This window comes from Epinephelus fuscoguttatus, linkage group LG4 (genome assembly GCF_011397635.1).
Source record: "Epinephelus fuscoguttatus linkage group LG4, E.fuscoguttatus.final_Chr_v1".
Taxonomy (NCBI): Eukaryota; Metazoa; Chordata; class Actinopteri; order Perciformes; family Serranidae; genus Epinephelus; species Epinephelus fuscoguttatus.
The window spans coordinates 11803585-11820125 of record NC_064755.1 but is presented as its reverse complement, the minus strand read 5'-3'; the positions used below and the strand labels follow the sequence as shown (position 1 = coordinate 11820125).

At 40.2% G+C, this 16541-nt stretch overlaps 1 protein-coding gene across 1 annotated transcript; it reads right to left on the bottom strand.

Annotated features, from left to right (window-relative positions):
• Positions 1–928: 928 nt before the first annotated feature.
• Positions 929–13900, bottom strand: uba2 (ubiquitin-like modifier activating enzyme 2). The gene is made up of 17 exons (XM_049574824.1): positions 13682–13900; positions 11258–11341; positions 11016–11086; positions 10495–10559; positions 10308–10408; positions 10020–10141; positions 9790–9857; positions 9498–9619; positions 8565–8664; positions 6809–6960; positions 6528–6621; positions 6213–6325; positions 4595–4750; positions 4254–4350; positions 3700–3805; positions 3440–3582; positions 929–2306 (listed from the first exon to the last, which is right to left on the bottom strand). Exons 1-17 carry the CDS (start codon positions 13820–13822, stop codon positions 2098–2100), a joined length of 1944 nt encoding a protein of 647 aa, XP_049430781.1. The 5' UTR covers positions 13823–13900; the 3' UTR covers positions 929–2097.
• Positions 13901–16541: the final 2641 nt, after the last annotated feature.

Sequence of the window (16541 nt, the reverse complement as noted above, 5' to 3'; positions counted from 1 at the left end):
TTTTGAATGTGTTATTGCATGTAGAGCACTTTGAGTTGCCTTTGTGTGTGAAATATGCTATAGAAATCAGAGGTGTGGACTTGAATCACCCTCGAGTCAGAACACAATTTTAGACTCGACCTGGACTTTAACACCAATGACACAACTTCACTCGGACTTGACCCTTCTGACTTTAAAATGCTGATAACGTCCCCCCAGCCCAAAGATACAAAGTATGTAATCTTAAAAGTATGTTACCAATCAATTCATTTTTCATTCTTAAAAGGCTAACATTAATGCCATTAATCCTCGGGTAAGTAGCCACATATCACAGAGGAAGACGCAACAACCTCAAACCAACCTGTCTTAACAAATGTTTTTTTTAAATAGCATTTATGATTTTTGTAAATTTAGAGAGCCCATTCTGACTTGTTTAGGACTTGCAACTTGACTTGGGACTTGCCTGGCTTCACTTCACTCATTTACATTACATTCATTTTTCTTTTAATCATCCATGTTTATCTTGTATCCTGACCCATCTTCCCACGGGGAACACTGAATGTTCGAGTTAAACTTTCTGACGTCAAGCTATTTTTTTTTTTTTTTTTATGACAGTAACGTGCAGTCTGTTGTGTGTGTGTGCTGAGTTGTAGTGTTGCATCATGGTTCTTCTTCTCAACAATGTCACACTCTGTACAGAGATGATCACATGACTGTCAGACTTTAATCCCTGAACTCAACAATATATCTAGGACACCAAGAAAACAGTTGAATTTGCTGATGGTGGTACACTCAGGCAAAAAAAAAAAAAAAAAAAGAAAAAGCTCACACAGACGTGCATTTCTGCTGTGTCATTTTAGTGTTTAGATTATTTTGGCCCTTCTAAATTCTGAAACAACTTTCTGAGTCATCATGAAAGACAGACAGATAAATAAGACAACACAAGAAGCCTCTGCATGTATTGAGTTTATTGTCTTCACCAAATTGGTCCAAAGGGCTCTCATAGCCTTTCAACAACAAGTCAGATCACAATGAAATATGAAATAATGGATACCGACACAGGAGTTTGACTGAAGAAGACACCAGGAGCTCAACTGCTACACTTTGTGCAAGAGGTTCCTCTGTTATTTCAGTGCAGGACTCCACCGCCATCAGATTAACCTCTGCAGTATGAAAAAGAATGACTGGTTCTGGTCAAACCACCTCTGGTTCTGTCTTTAACCGTCTCCACAAACGGTGAGCTCTTTGCTCCATAAGAACCAAGTCGTACTAATAAATAGTGACTGTAACATGTTTACATTAAACTACGACTAGGCTGGATCTAAGCTGCTTGTGCTTAGCCAGAGCCTTTAAGATACAGTGCAGTCATCAGGGAACCGTGTTAGCGGCACTGCGCTGCTCCATGGCTGTTTCTGAGTCACCTTTTTTTGATTCTCTCAGAGCTGGATGCCTCACTGTGGCGGTGTTATGGAGGGCATGGTTACAAATTTGCAGCCAAAATAATGTTAGTTCTAGAAAAGAGGTAGCAAACTAATGCCTCCATGGCACAACGTGGCCAAACTCTCCATCACTGCATCTGTGCTTTACCAACCCCATAGCAGGCATCGACAGCATCTACAGACAGACACGCTGGTTAGAGTAGCACAAGCTGCAGACTCCTGGGTCCGTCCGTCCCTTCACAGCCACTGAGATTAATATTACAACCCAAGAAAATGTTTTGGTTTTTAAATCTTTTGTTACCTGACCACAAAGCACAAAAACACCCTGACTTGTGTAGCATGAGAAATACAGTACGTTTATAAAAAATACAAAAAAAAGCACTTTTTTAACCATCAAGAGAAGCATTTTATAGGGACCAGAAATGAATAAAAATAACAGAAGAAATTGTGTGTGTTCTCAAAAACGTTTTAAAATGTAGAATCTATTTACAGCATCATGTCAGAGCAGAGGAGTATGAAAGCACAAACACAGAGTTGGGGGGAGGGAGTGACGAAAGACCAACCAGGGCAGTAAATTGTTCATAAAAGAGGTGTTTTATTCAAACCTACTGTCAGTCTTGAGTCAAAATGACAAGCGTTTAAAGAGTTCTCAGTCCTTCAGGAGACCAGGGTGGAGGGGTTAATCCAGAGCGATGATGTCGTCATCGTCATCGTCAGCTGCTGCGCTTGACTGGTCCGTCCGTGGGCGCTTGCTGGAGGCCTCGCCGGTTTCTGCATCCGAGTGCCTCCTCTTGGTGCCGCTGGTTGCCGCTGCTGCTGCAGAGCTGGACGACGCCCCTTCCTCCTCATCAGACTCAACGATCATGATGTCGTCATCCTCTGCCGGAGCTGAAAGGTGGCAGGCAACAGCGTTTACAGATGAAAAAGAAGCAGATATAAATTTCTGTCCCCAAAAGATAACACCAGCCCTCAAAACAAGAAACTGACTGCTATTTGAGTCTTTATGGAGTTAGAGATTCAAAACACAGTGGGTTGACAAAGAAAGACAAATTAATATTCTGAGATATGATTTCTTTGTTGTTGTGGATCTTAGTAAAGGTTAGTGATGTCAGTGGATGCAGAACCACAGGCCCAGCAGTTATAACACAGCTGCAGTACCAGCAGTTTCAAACCCGCAGCTCTACTAAGCAGCAACCTTCGGGGCTGAAAACTAAACCCAACACCTAAGTGTCAAAACTCCTAATGGCCACATGAGGCTGACTCCAGAAGCCACTCAATCCCCAGAGCCCCCCATGTTAAAATGCCCAAATTTGCCCAAAGTTTCCCCTTCACCATAACTGTACAGGGGGTGATTTTTTTTTACTTTATTTTTTTATAACTCACCCATTTACATTTAATTAAGGCTGTCTTGGCTTCTAAGTCAGATACACTCCTCACTCCTCCACAGCTCCAGCCTTTTGCCCAAATATGGTCACTTTTGGCTCTAAAACCAAAATGGCAACAGCTGAAATGTCAAACGCGAGGCTTCAATACGAGAGTCCACAAACCAGTGGGTGATGTCACCGTAGCTATGTCCATTATTGTTACAGTCTATGCTCTACACCTGTAGTTAAGGCCAACCTGCACCACCTACTGGCAAGGAAGGTTACAGCCACAGCATTTTAGAACTGTGCACAAACTACAGCCAGTTTTCAAATTCTGATAGTTAGTTTGAGTCTGTTGCGCTGCGACTTACCTTGCGACTGTTACAATGAAAAATAAAATAGTGCTATAATGACTTTACAGAAATGTAAATCCTGTCTTCAAGTATTACAAACATCTGTGCAGTGTCTTGGTTTCTGAAAAGCCTTCAGATTCATAGTCATGATATCACTACAAAAACAGCAAAGGCGAGCAAACCCACACTCTGATACAATAAAATGATACAGCACATTCATTTCTGCTGTGTGTTTTCAACAAAGACCCAGGATCACACAAAATCAGCAGCAATGTAATGTAGACAAGACTAAGAAAAAACAAACCTTTAGAAGAGGTGGATGGCTGGGCGGAGTCCTTGTTGCCGTTGGTGATGCTGTTAACCTCTTCCTGGTTAGTCTGAGGGGGCGGAGCTTTGTCTGGGGCCTCACCTACTACCTCAAACTCCACATCTCGCTCTAGTTCCTCACTGCCAATAAAAGACACACACATACAGCTTTTTTAGTTCTGTTCACTTGAGTCACCATAAAAACAAAACATAAAAAATTAGACCCATTCAACTGAGCACAATGTATTATGTACATACGTGTGCAGGACATTGACGAGGAGTGTGTAATCTTGGAGGAAATCATCGACTTGGAGACGGCTTCCATTGCGGATCCCAAAATCAGCAAGAAATTTGCTGTTGTTGGCTGTGGAGGGACAGACAGGATGGGATTTACATACATACACCTAATAACAGTATCTGCCTATCTAAACATGTGGGGACAATGCGTTATTCATGTCTAAGTGTTTCCTTTGCACCTACACATACTCACCAAATGCAAAACGTTTATTATTGTCTCACTCTTAATACTCTGAACTCTGCATATATTTTCTCTGCTGTGTATCTGTGTAACAAAATGTTCCAATCTAAAACTGCTCGTTTCCAACCCTATAAATACAAACTCTTGAAAACCAGAGTATGAAGGCACAGCTCACTAATCGTGTCAACAGAGATGCTATTCAATAAATGTTTTTTAATCTCCTCTCTGGTCATGATGTGTTTTAGCTCGGAGATAATTAACAGATGCTGCCAGAGTGCCCTCTTGTGTCCAAACGAAGAATCCCTGCATGTGATGTTTTTCCCTTCCTCCTTACCTTCTGTCTCTCCTTCCTCTGAGGAGATGAGGATGGTCCCTTTTCCGTCCTCTATCTGAACATCTGGAGCCACCATGCCAAACCTCTCCTTCAGGATCTGGTCAAAACATACAAAAACATCAAGTCAACAACAAGTAAAACAACAGTAAACATCTCAGAGATACCATTTGAGTCCATAGCAACCTTTGCAATTCAACAGCAATAACCCCCTCCAACCATTTATGCACTGTATTCTAGTTTATATCATAAAGACAGATGAAATGCACTACCATCCAAGAACAGAGGAAGAATATTCAGATGCAAACTGTATTTTCTGTGCAGAAACAAGCTCATCATATCACCTTGTCCTGCAGAGACTGGACCGTGGTTTTGTGGACATTCAGTTTGACTGTGACTTCTGGTTTGCTGGCGCAGACGTAGCAGTTGGCGCTGGGCGGATCCAGGACACATGGGACCAGCAGCTTCTTCCTGAGGTTGGGATGTTTGTTCAGGAAGATCTGGAGAAGAGGTGACAAAGACAAACATGAAATGTGGAAAAACAACAGAGCTGGCAAAAGGGATTCACAGTGTTGGCGCCAAGTATGTAGGCAAAAATATTCACAAGCTCCATTTAGATGCTCGGTTATTCCCAACTGAGACTGGAAAAATTTATCAAAAGCTTTCATATCATTTGCAAAAACCAGAAACAATGTGGAGGCCATACTATGCCAGCAAACATGGCAGCTACCAGTGCTTTATATTGGCACTGTTTAGCCTGAATTTAATATTATTACTACTCAGTCAAAAAAGGGGGTTAACTGATGGCTGCACTCCTCTTACAGTTTTTGTTGGTGGACCTTTCCATTCGAAGAAGAGTTACCATAGTTGCACAGAAACACAGCAGATTCAGTGTTATTGGTAATACAAGAAAACTGAAGCCTAATTTATTGGTGAGCGCTCAACACTTTTGATGAGTGTTGCTTAACAGAAATTATATAATTTCAAAAGAAAAAGGGTCTCTCTACAGTTTTTTTTCATGGTGCACACCTGGAGAATTTTGTTATGTCGTGGACATCATCATCGGACAATGTGATTGCCAGTGTTACTATTGCTGCCATGGAGATAGCAGTTTTTCAATCCACACCAACTCTAACCTGCGTTGGGGTTGCATGACTAAGAGGACAGTATCCACCCAAACTGACTTCACCAGGCTGACCGACAGCAGACATTTACTCATGTCAGCTCCACAGGAAGAAATCAACAGTGTCTGTATTTACATATTAATTGATTTTATCTCCCCGTCCATCATAGCAAGTGAGGGAAATCTGCCACTCACAGACAGACTGTGAGCTGATCAATTAATGACTTTACAGTTAATAAGTTAAACAGAATTACCACCTTGCGGTTGTATGCCTCCACACAGCCGCCAAGTTGCAGTTACAGTTTACATCCATGTCTGTGAAAAAGCAGATGCTTCACACACATCCTCCCTCTGGCAGCACAGAAGATCTATACAATCAGCACAATTTACGATGGACACGCATTATTCAGTACCAAAATGTCTCCCTTTCTGTTGCAGAGTTATGATGTTGAGCAACGGCCAGACAAGTGTTACTGCAGAATATTAAGACGTCAGAGTGAAGCTGACCTTTGAGATATAAAATGTCGGCACTTCATCATTTAATCAAATTAGACATTTGTGTGACATTTTGTCATAATAACATACAACTTCTTGAGTTATGACCAAAAACATTTTTGTGAGGTCACAATGACAAGTCAACATTTGTGCTACATTTTAAGAAACTCCCTCAAGGACTTCTTGAGATATATTGTTCATGAGAATGAGACTGAGACGGACAACACGGCAAGATAATGCCCCCGGCCACAGCTATCGCCGGCACAGAGGCAACAAAATGTTTATATCCAGGTCCTGAAAACTGCCGGGACTGATTTAACTAGCAATGGACACTTGGTACTAACCGTGCGACAGGATTCTATTTCTCCTGCCAGGATCTTCAACCCCTCCAGCACAATGAGTCCAGCGATGACAGCGTTGGTTGTAGCAATAGCTGGGATGATGTTACCTGCCATGGCTGATCACACAAATCAACAAATAGACCAATTTATACTCTTAATTAGAGACATTTATCTGAATGTGCACTGCAACTGTATAATGGAATTAAGATATCCAGAACTAATTTAATGTGCATGTACAAGATACTCATTAAATAAAAAACAGCAGATTCTACATGATAGTTTGTTTCCTGTTTGAATGACATGAGACAACCAACTTACACTTCACATCAAAGCGACTCTTCATGTTCATGCTAAAGATGTGCATACGTAGGTTGGCTGCTGCAGTAACAAAGTCCATGGCTGGAGGGTCATCCTGACAACAAGAGGAAGCGGTGAAGGTACTAAATACACACGAGCCAATAAAACACTACATGTATCCGTGTGTCACTAACATTTCACTATGGCTGCTTATTCTCCAGCAAGAGATCTGAAATAGCCAACAAACGCATAATGGAAACTTAGATTTTTTACAATTAACAGACCATGAGTTTGAGTGTTACCTTGTCCCACACCAGCTCAGCTCCTTCTCCCTTTTCCTGCAGCTGTGAGCGGAGAGTCTCTACACTGTGCTGGAACAGCTGGCAAAGACCCCAAACACCCAGAACTTGCTGGTCCTTCAAACCTGTACCTGTGAATGCCTCCTGAGGACATGCTGGAACACACAAACATATATATATATATATATATATAAAAATAATATAATATATATATATATATATATATATATATAAATAAAAATAAACCAGTCCCTCCAGGATGTTGTGATTGTAGCAGTTGACATAAATTTAGCTGATCCCTGTACATTCTGTGTGAATTTGATTATTTAAAACAGGTAAAATCTCATTTCATTGTGGAGCACCCACAGCATATTGATTATCTCAGCCACTGCTTGCCTCTCTCTCTCTCTGTTTATCATAAGACTACTGCTGGAGCTGTGATAGAGCCACACACACAGTGACAGGATTAACTGTTAGCATCACATGGCTAATGTTACCCTACGTTTATTGATGGGTTTAATGAAAGATTTGAGCCATTTTGGAGTTGGTGGGGTGAGACTGTTGGGTCTGTTTAAGGGCTTAGTGTGTGATGTTAACCGTTGCTACCCCGACCAACACTAAAAGGTTCTGTGGTAAACACTAAATGCTCATAATAAGCTCCAAATCTGAGACAGCGTTGCAACTATTTTTGCAATTTTCATTAACTCCCATTTTCATTGCAAAAAAATATAAAACTCTACAAATACTGCAACATGCATTGCAATTTCTTTAGAAAACATGACGTGAAAACAGGCATTTCAGGCCACAACAATCCTAAAAATGTCCTGCAAAATCCTGGAGGGACTAATAAAAATTTAAGACAACCAAGAGACAGGCAAACAGGTGCATAGTGGCCATGCCTACATACAGAAGACAACAGTTAGGGATTTTCCACTGTATGAAAGGAAGTCACACTGAGCCATGCTGTTAGCTGAAACAAGCAGTTATTCAACTGCACAGCACAGCAAGTAAAGTTGTTTACCAGGGTGAAGTGTCTCTTTCACACGGCCCCAGAGTACAAACAGGAACACAGCATTCAAACTATACTCCAAACCACACTGTTAGCATGCAAAGCACTGGAATAACCACCTGAGAACAGCTGTGAGAGTCATGTGAAGCAACTGCTCACCCTGAAGAATATTAACTCCAAAATGTATCACTTGCCTTCACTGAAAATCCAACTTGGTAAAATATATTGTATGACACTTGATTGTTTTATGCGCTCGAAACAGAGCTGGTCTTTTATGTTTTATCATGACAAAGTTAACTCAATTTGTATATTGACACAGAAGATTTAATTTTTCTCATTTCTCATCTCCCATGGCAGGTTGGACTGATTGCTTTTATGACAGCATTTTCTTCTGTGCTTATAGATATAGTTACACACCTGGTTCTACTCTGTTTTCGAGGACAAACTGACTACATCTCCTGCTCACCCTAAAAAATGGTGTTTGTATTCTGGTGTCATGCTCAGCATCTTCCCAACAGACAAGTAGTGTGACATTTTTTGGCTGTTGTATTGTAAACCGGTCACACCCATAACTGCAATACTATTCCACATTTTCTTGTCTTGCTGGTGTATTTAAGATTTGGGTTTATCTGGAGTCTATTTTGGCAGAAACAGGAGGAAAGAAGGTGGGATAAGCAAGCAGCAAGCACCCAAACTTCATTTCACCAAAAGCTAAAGATGTCACTGTCATAAATATCTAAACAGGCATACCACTGTTTTCTATCTGATGCCAGTCCAGAGGTGTAGGAGCTTTCCTCTTCTTCCACAGCTTGTCCATGGTCAGTAGGTACATGATGTCATCTTTGAAAAGCTGGGGAGAAGAGCCAATCAGAACTGAGCATGTTATTGTTTGTCTGTTGTAACAATATACTAACACAGTACTGGTAAAAATAAAAAGGCTTATTAGAAAAGTAAATGTACATTTTAAAACTGTTTGAAAATCTGCTCCATTTGACAAAAAAATGAAATTCCAACACAAAACTTTAACAATACACTTCTTTCATTTCCATCCATACTTTTACCAAGGATGTGTGTAAAACCACTGTCGCCACCTAAATGACTAATCACTTTTTATATATATAATAACTATTTATTGTCTCTAATCATTTTTAATAATTCTTAAATTGTATTAATTCAAACTGTTTTATTTTTTTCTGCTCTGTAGCACTTTGAGATTGCTAAAATGTAATGTGCAATACAAATAAAATTTAATATTATTATTATTAATCACATTTATGATTTGTGTCCTTAATTAATGAAAACTGGTTCTCGTGTTCTGCTAGGCTTTGGCTCATCTCCAACAGGACACCAATGAAAACAAATTTAAACAGCAAATGGAGACAATTTTTTAAATTGCAATATGTAGAGATTAAGTAAGGAAAACTATCTAAAATAACATAGAAGCTGTTTCAAGTATTTGATAGATGGTAGAGCCCATGCTGTCGAAATGAAACCCTCCTACACTACTAGCTGCAAGAGCTGAGAAACATATGAAAGCAAAGCAAATAAATATCAATGTTACAACCAATTACAGACAGTCGCCCCTTGTAAAGTGAACAGAAGGTTTGGGTATCCCATACACATAAAAGGTCTGCATTTAACATTCTGAAACAGCCCAACAAGTTTGACTTGTCTGACTGGTACCTTGTTGAAGAGTTTGACTGCGTCGTATCCTGTGGAGCGGGCCCATTCCTTGGTGGAAACTCGCTTGATGTCTCCGTCCTTCTCTGAGGCTGTGGCTCGAGCTGCCGTGTCTTCAGGATTCCCTGCACACAGAGCAAACACACACATTTTACATATATGTGCTTGTGTAATTCTAGTTGTAGCACTATCCACAGTTAAAAACTTGCCACCCCAAATGGACTGAATATAGAAGCCAAACAAGTATAACTCAATAGATGTGGTGAGACAAATGTAATGCCTCGCTCTCACTCACATGCAGCTTCTGGGTCCGCTGTGTCAGGTGACACCTCTTGATCTGCATCCTCTTCTCCAAACAGCTGGCTGTAGTGGCAACAGATAAACAATGCAGGATGACCATCAGAACACAGCATAGTGGCCTCTATTGTTAGTAGCCACACGTGCAGTGCTGTGTAGTGAAGGTTTATTGTGCAATGTACTATTTTGAACATTAGTCCCCTTGAATGATGCAAGAATGAGCCTTACTTGAAGAGATACTTGGCCCAGACAATACAGTGAATGGGTTCAGACGGTGTGTTTCTAATGGTGCATCCTGGGAAGGTCTTCTGGGTGGGCTTAGGCTGGCACTCATAGCACTCCGTCATTCCCTGGGGAATAAGGAGAGAGGGAGCAAGACAGTATAAAGGGAGTGAAAGAAAGGGTGACAGAGACACAGTGAGAGTCGGAACAGTCACTGCCAATCAACCTTTAACCGGACAGGAAATCAATGCAATGGAAATTACAACAAGTAGCATAATAATGTGCATGTTCTACCTTCTTGATCATTGTGACTTGTCCCAGGTATCCAGCAGTGCCACTCTCTATTAGAGGGATGTCTGCTGCCAAACACATCCTGTTGACATGGTTACGGGCCGCTGCAAAGACAGAAAGTGTTTTTATTTTCCTCGTCATTTGAATGTGTTGCTTCTTAGGACAAAATGTCTGAGTAGTGAGGTCATACCTCTGTTGTCCAAAGCATTCATCACCAGCATGAACTTTCTGAAGAACTCGACGTTGTAGTCAGGGCTGTTGAAGGAAAGACACAATCAGTTCCAAATCAAAAGGACAACCATCAGCCACACGCAACCATATCACAATATGCGTTTTCTTTTGCTCTTCTGACCCTACTGACAACATCTGCTTCTCAGTTTGATGGAACTCTTTAATGTATTTAATGAATTAAAGAAGCAGTGTTTAGGATTTAGTAGCAGCTAGCGGTGAAGACTGAAACTTCTCCCATGTGCCAAGAGTAGACTATTCCTTAAGTGGGTTTTTTTTTTTTTTTTTTTTAACCGGAAGCTGAATTATCCGGAGAGGTCTCAAGACAGTGTCGAAAATGTAACAAAACAACAATTCCTTTTTTCCGGCAGTAATGCACTAAAGAAAACATACGTCTTGCACTATATTCCATTTCTGCCAATATACCCCACTAAAATCCTACACACTGGACCTTTAAGGAACAAGAAACAGAGAGAAACTCACTTCATGATGCTGTCATGGTATGCAGTAATATTTGCAGTGGGACAAAACTGCAAGGCGCTCTCCTTGGCCACCTGCAAAACACCAAGAACAAAGCAACTGACTGATTCAAACATGTACAAACAGCACAAACAAAGTTATTTGCAGAGAGTTTAACATAACACGCTGTCAGCTCACACAAGACGAGCAACACCACGACACCGTCAAGTGACAGAGGTTAGTTCTCTGACCTGATCTTTACATACCTGTGCTTTGGACTTGCCGACATGCTTCTTCTGAAAGAGGAACTGGCGGTTCAGGTTGCTGACATCAATTGTGTCCAAGTCAATCTGCCAAAATGAACAGGGTTGTAATGTCAGTCATATATAAATGTAACATGGTATGACAGCCAACTACAATCACACAAGCATTTTCCCAGTTTTTGACAGAGCAATTTGTTTATATTAAAATTTGAATAAAAATATGTGCACGTACACATAATGACAAACAGGAGCAAATACACTAAATAACAAGGTTTAGATATGAAATGGCTATTAGTGTTGTCACGATCTCAAAATCTTGTTTTGGTACCAATACCAATATGAATTTCGATACTTTGATACTCTTTGGTACTTTTCCTAAGGAAAAGTCCTTTTGGATACAAACCTTTACAACAATAAATAGTAGGGGTGTAACGATACCAAAAAAATCATGGTTCGGTAAGTACCTCGGTACGGACATCACGGTTCGGTAACTCAAATGTTCCACCAAGTTTGTGTTGTCTCCCTTTACGAGGCAGACTTTCTCTTGTCTTTTTTCACGTGCGCCAGCTGCGAATGTTGATACAGGTGTTGTCATAAACACCACTTGCGCAATCTGTGCTCCAATAGGAACAAGAAAGGCGTTTGTGTGCATAAATGAGTAAAATAAATTAACCAAATTAATGAATTGAATCAGTTTCAAAGTACCAGTATTTTCCAAATGCAGTATAGTACCGTTTGGAATACTCTAGTACCGCGGTACTATTTTAGTACCGGTATACCGTGCAACACTAATGGCTATTGGCTACCAGTTTATGATAAACTGTGGGAAAATTCCTGATGGTAAGTACTACTTTTCAAAAAGTTGAATTTCCATTAATACCATGTTTGATTGTCGTGCTTTGAAAAACTCACACTAATACAGACGCAGACACAGCATGCAACATAAATTGCTATTCCCTTGTTTACAGAGTGTGTGTGCATCAGACAAACCCAGTGTTGCAATAATTAATATGGTTTTCATATGTTTACATGGCACAGGTATTGGCAGGTATTCAATTAAAACTTGGTGAAATGATTTGAGTGTAGGTATCAGTACTTTTGGACATTCTGAGGACATTTTAATAATACCATATTATTACTGATAAGCATGATATGAAATTTACTGTTTTATCTCTTATCAGGGTATTCGCCATACAACTGACACTACTGATAGGACCTCACTCAGATGCACAAAAACTCCTGTGTCAATATGTCGTCCTTTACTGTGTCTGTAGTCTTTAAGGATTAATCATATAGTCCAGAATTCTGACTCACTGCTTCTGTTATTACAAAGGATTGATAAAACCACAGAGTGAAGGTCACAAGTGCAAAAAACCTCAGTCAGTACAAAGGTACTGACAAGACAAGATAATCATCTCGTGATCATCTGTGGAGCTCTACCATCTCTTCTCTCATTTGACTAGAGTACACAGTCAAACTACTTTACCATAGATATTCCATTTGTACATGGCAATTTGGCAGACCTAATGTTAAGGTACTGTGCACATTTCAGAAAGAGTCAACTACAAATTGTCCTGGGGGGAGTGTAAGACCCTACTATCTGATGTTTAGAAACCAGATTGCATATATTCATTCCATTTGTCCCTGATTGTTGGTAGCCTGACTTTAGATGTCTTGTTCTTATATGCTGACTGTTTGACTATGAATGTTTCTTGTTCTTAGCTCTCTCTTCAAATAAAAATGAGATCTAACTTAATTACATGTTACCAGAAGTCATCCATATATTTCCTGCTCATTTTCAAAGGCAGTGAATAACGGTGAGTATTAATCTATTACTCAGTTTACCCTTCAATGACCCAGAGAGGTCTGTGAACCCTTTGCTGTGATCCAGTGATAGTCATCTATGTTAGATCCAAATATCTGCCGGCTGACCCTCAAAAATACAAACATCTAATATCAAATATACAAGAGCTGCACGAAGGGACTGAGGCTAATTAACTAAAAAAAACAGCTTAGCATAACTTGACAGCTAAACAAAGGGGCGTCCAGGTGTTATTGTGTTGGTTTCATCCATCCGACAGTCTAAGTGGCCGTCACATTACAAAGAAGTTGTCCAGCTAAGTGTTAATGTTAATGGCGCCAAATGCGCCAGCTACACTGGCTACGGCTCAGTTCATATTTTTACAACTCCACACCAGGGCCTGTCCATTTAGCTGTAACCTTACACTCGGGCACAGACGGGGTATCACGGACCCACTACGAACACTCGTATGATTTATTTCTTTGGATGCCACGTCCCAAGAACTAGCCGCAGCCCGCACACCTCCAGGCGCAGGCTGTGCAGCACAAAGACCTAGCATGCTAGCCAGCTAGCTAGCTAGCTAACAGACTCACACACACATACAAACAAACGTAAGTATGACGGACCACTTCGATGTTTTTGAAGCCGGTGAGGACGAGGTTCTTCAGCAGCTCGCAGCCGATCCCCCCGGCTCCCACCACCAGCACCTTGCAGGTGGAAAGGGAGTCCGCCAGTTCTTTTCGGAGGGAACCCACTAGTTGGACCATGATGAGCGGCTAGAGACAGAACCAGAGCCTGGAGCACCGAGAGGCTAGCTCGTAGCTTCTTTTTCTACAGAACCGAAGTCCCGCCCACTTCCGGGTTAATCGACTTCTTCGGTCAGATTCCGAGGTGCTATGACGCATCAGCGCCCTCCTCAGGACGGCTGGCAACTCAAGTTGCAATTGAACCTACTTTGGCCGAGTTTTTCCTCACTTTAACCCAAGTATAAAATTAATTGTGATACCCTGTAATTATTTTGTCTGGAATGTCTCATCAACAGCTTGAATAGGCTAAAATAGGCTATAATAGAAGACCGGCATGGATTCATCAGGAGATATGAAATGGAGTCAGAGCGTACAACATGACCTGGTTCTCCAACACACTACAGTGCCAGGACCATCACAATTATCTCCACCAAGTAGACCCCCTAGACAAATAAATAGTTACATCAAGTTAGTTACACAAGTTATGTCTGATGTTCTGCACCCACTGAGTCATTGCTACATCTATATTTACTTGGTAGCAGTTTTGTTTTTGCATCAGGTTGACACTCTTCCCTCTATTCACTGGGGAAAACTTAGGAGTGGTTTTTACCGCTCTCAACAGGTATATTGTTTCAACACATATGTAAAGATAGATTTGTCTCAGTATCATTTGTGTGAACAGATTGACAACTGTGTGTTAATGTAAACTCTGTAAATATAAATCTTCCTCAACAAATACAAAGATCTGTAATATCAAAAAACTAATTTGCAAATAAAAAACGGATCTGCAAATACACAAATTCCATAAATAAAAAAAATGTCTGTGAATACATTTAATTTATTACAAATAAATGACAAACATTTGTGAGTATCTTCCTAAACGTAATAACTGTAGAACAGATATTTTTGAATCCAGTTTTTATTTGTGAATCCCAAGTCTTCGCTTGAGGATTTGTATTTTACACACACTGAGTCTTTTTTTTTTCCTTCAGTTTTTGTATTTGTTTGTGTATTTTCAGATCTGTTATATATTTGCAAAATAGTTTTGTGAGTTTACAAATCTCTTTTTGTATTTGTGGAAGTTGTTTTCTATATATAGATTAGACATTTATACACCGATTGTCAATCTCCTCACACTAATAATTAGGGATGCACCAAAATGAAAATTTGTGGCCGAAGCCGAAGCCGAATAATATTAAACGCTTGGCTGATTACCGAGTACCGAATACTCAATATCGTTGTTTAGTGAACCCCCTCCAGATTAGTGTTGTCACGGTACCAAAATTGGATCCCACTGTACGATACCAATGAAAATATCATGGTTCTGAGTAGTATCACGGTACCACAGCGAAAATGAGGCAGATGTGCCTTTTGTCATTTATAAAAAGATAAATCACTTTTCTATAATACATCAATGATATTTCAATGGAATAAATTACTTACTGACTTATTCATACTTCAAAAACAGCATCAATGAGTGATGAACATAGGGGGGGGATCAAAATAAAATAGATAAATAAAATAAGAATCAACCAGCCAGCCTCCTCCCCTGACAGTCCCTTCATAAGTAAAGAACAGTCCCTCCATAAGTAAAGAACAGTCCCTAAAGTGCGGTGAGGTTTGTGGGCCGTGAAGGGCTCGTTTCTCCTCTGACACGTCACATACCTGTGTTCGGCTGGCTCAGCTGTTCAGGTACTTCTGGACAGTCATGACGCCAAGAAGAGGACATTATGGGAGCCGACTTCTCCGCGCCGGTAAACCGATGGCCGCTGTATTTGACAGGAATACATTACTGTCTGTGTCTGTGACCCCCGTTCAACCCACAATCGGTGGGATTCGCCTTTCGTTTCTGCTGCTGGTTGACATCTGTAGGCTGCTCACACAGCGTGCTGAATGATTTAAGCCTATTTTGCTCGCTCAAAACTATTTTTAGTCGCAAATGCGAGTGTGGTGACAGACGGATCGCCACACTGCCGACATTTTACTCCGCCCGTCAAGGCACGTTGTTTGATTGTGTTATCAAAACACGCCGCTATTATTCGGCCTTGCTTTTAACTTATTCCACCGAATACCGAATGTGTGTTTTTTTTGCAATATTAGGCCAAATATATTCGGTTACCGAATATTCGGTGCATCCCTACTTATAATATTGACACAAATTGATCTCCATACTGGAGTTACTGTAACACCTGTAGTTACGGAGTAAGTTTTTTTTGTTGTTGTTGTTCAAATCACAGGAACACTGCTCCTTCTATTCACTGGGGATAGTTACTTAGAGTAGTGTTTAATATATATATATATATAATATATATATATATAAATGGAGATTTATGGCTGAAAATATAACCACTATATATTATATTATATTATTATTATATATATTATATATATATATTACTTCCTTGCTTCCAACATACAAATTGATTTGATAGTGTTCTATATAACACTATTCTGACTATGGGCCCAAAGGTTACACATGTACTCATTAATGGTTTTCTTCTGACCTCTAGTGGCATCTCTCGCACTATGTTTTTTTCCCCCTTTTTCATAGTTATAACTTTCTGACATGTTCAGCTTCTTCAATTATATGTTCTATTGATGTTAACTTCAAAATCAGAAAGGACAGAAAGATCATCATCTTCTTCAAGTCTCCTGCAGACATTACAGGAGGGAGAGTTGTCTTTTGGTAAAAATCAATCACAAGCAAAAAAAAAAATAATAATAAAAAATTGTAATAGTA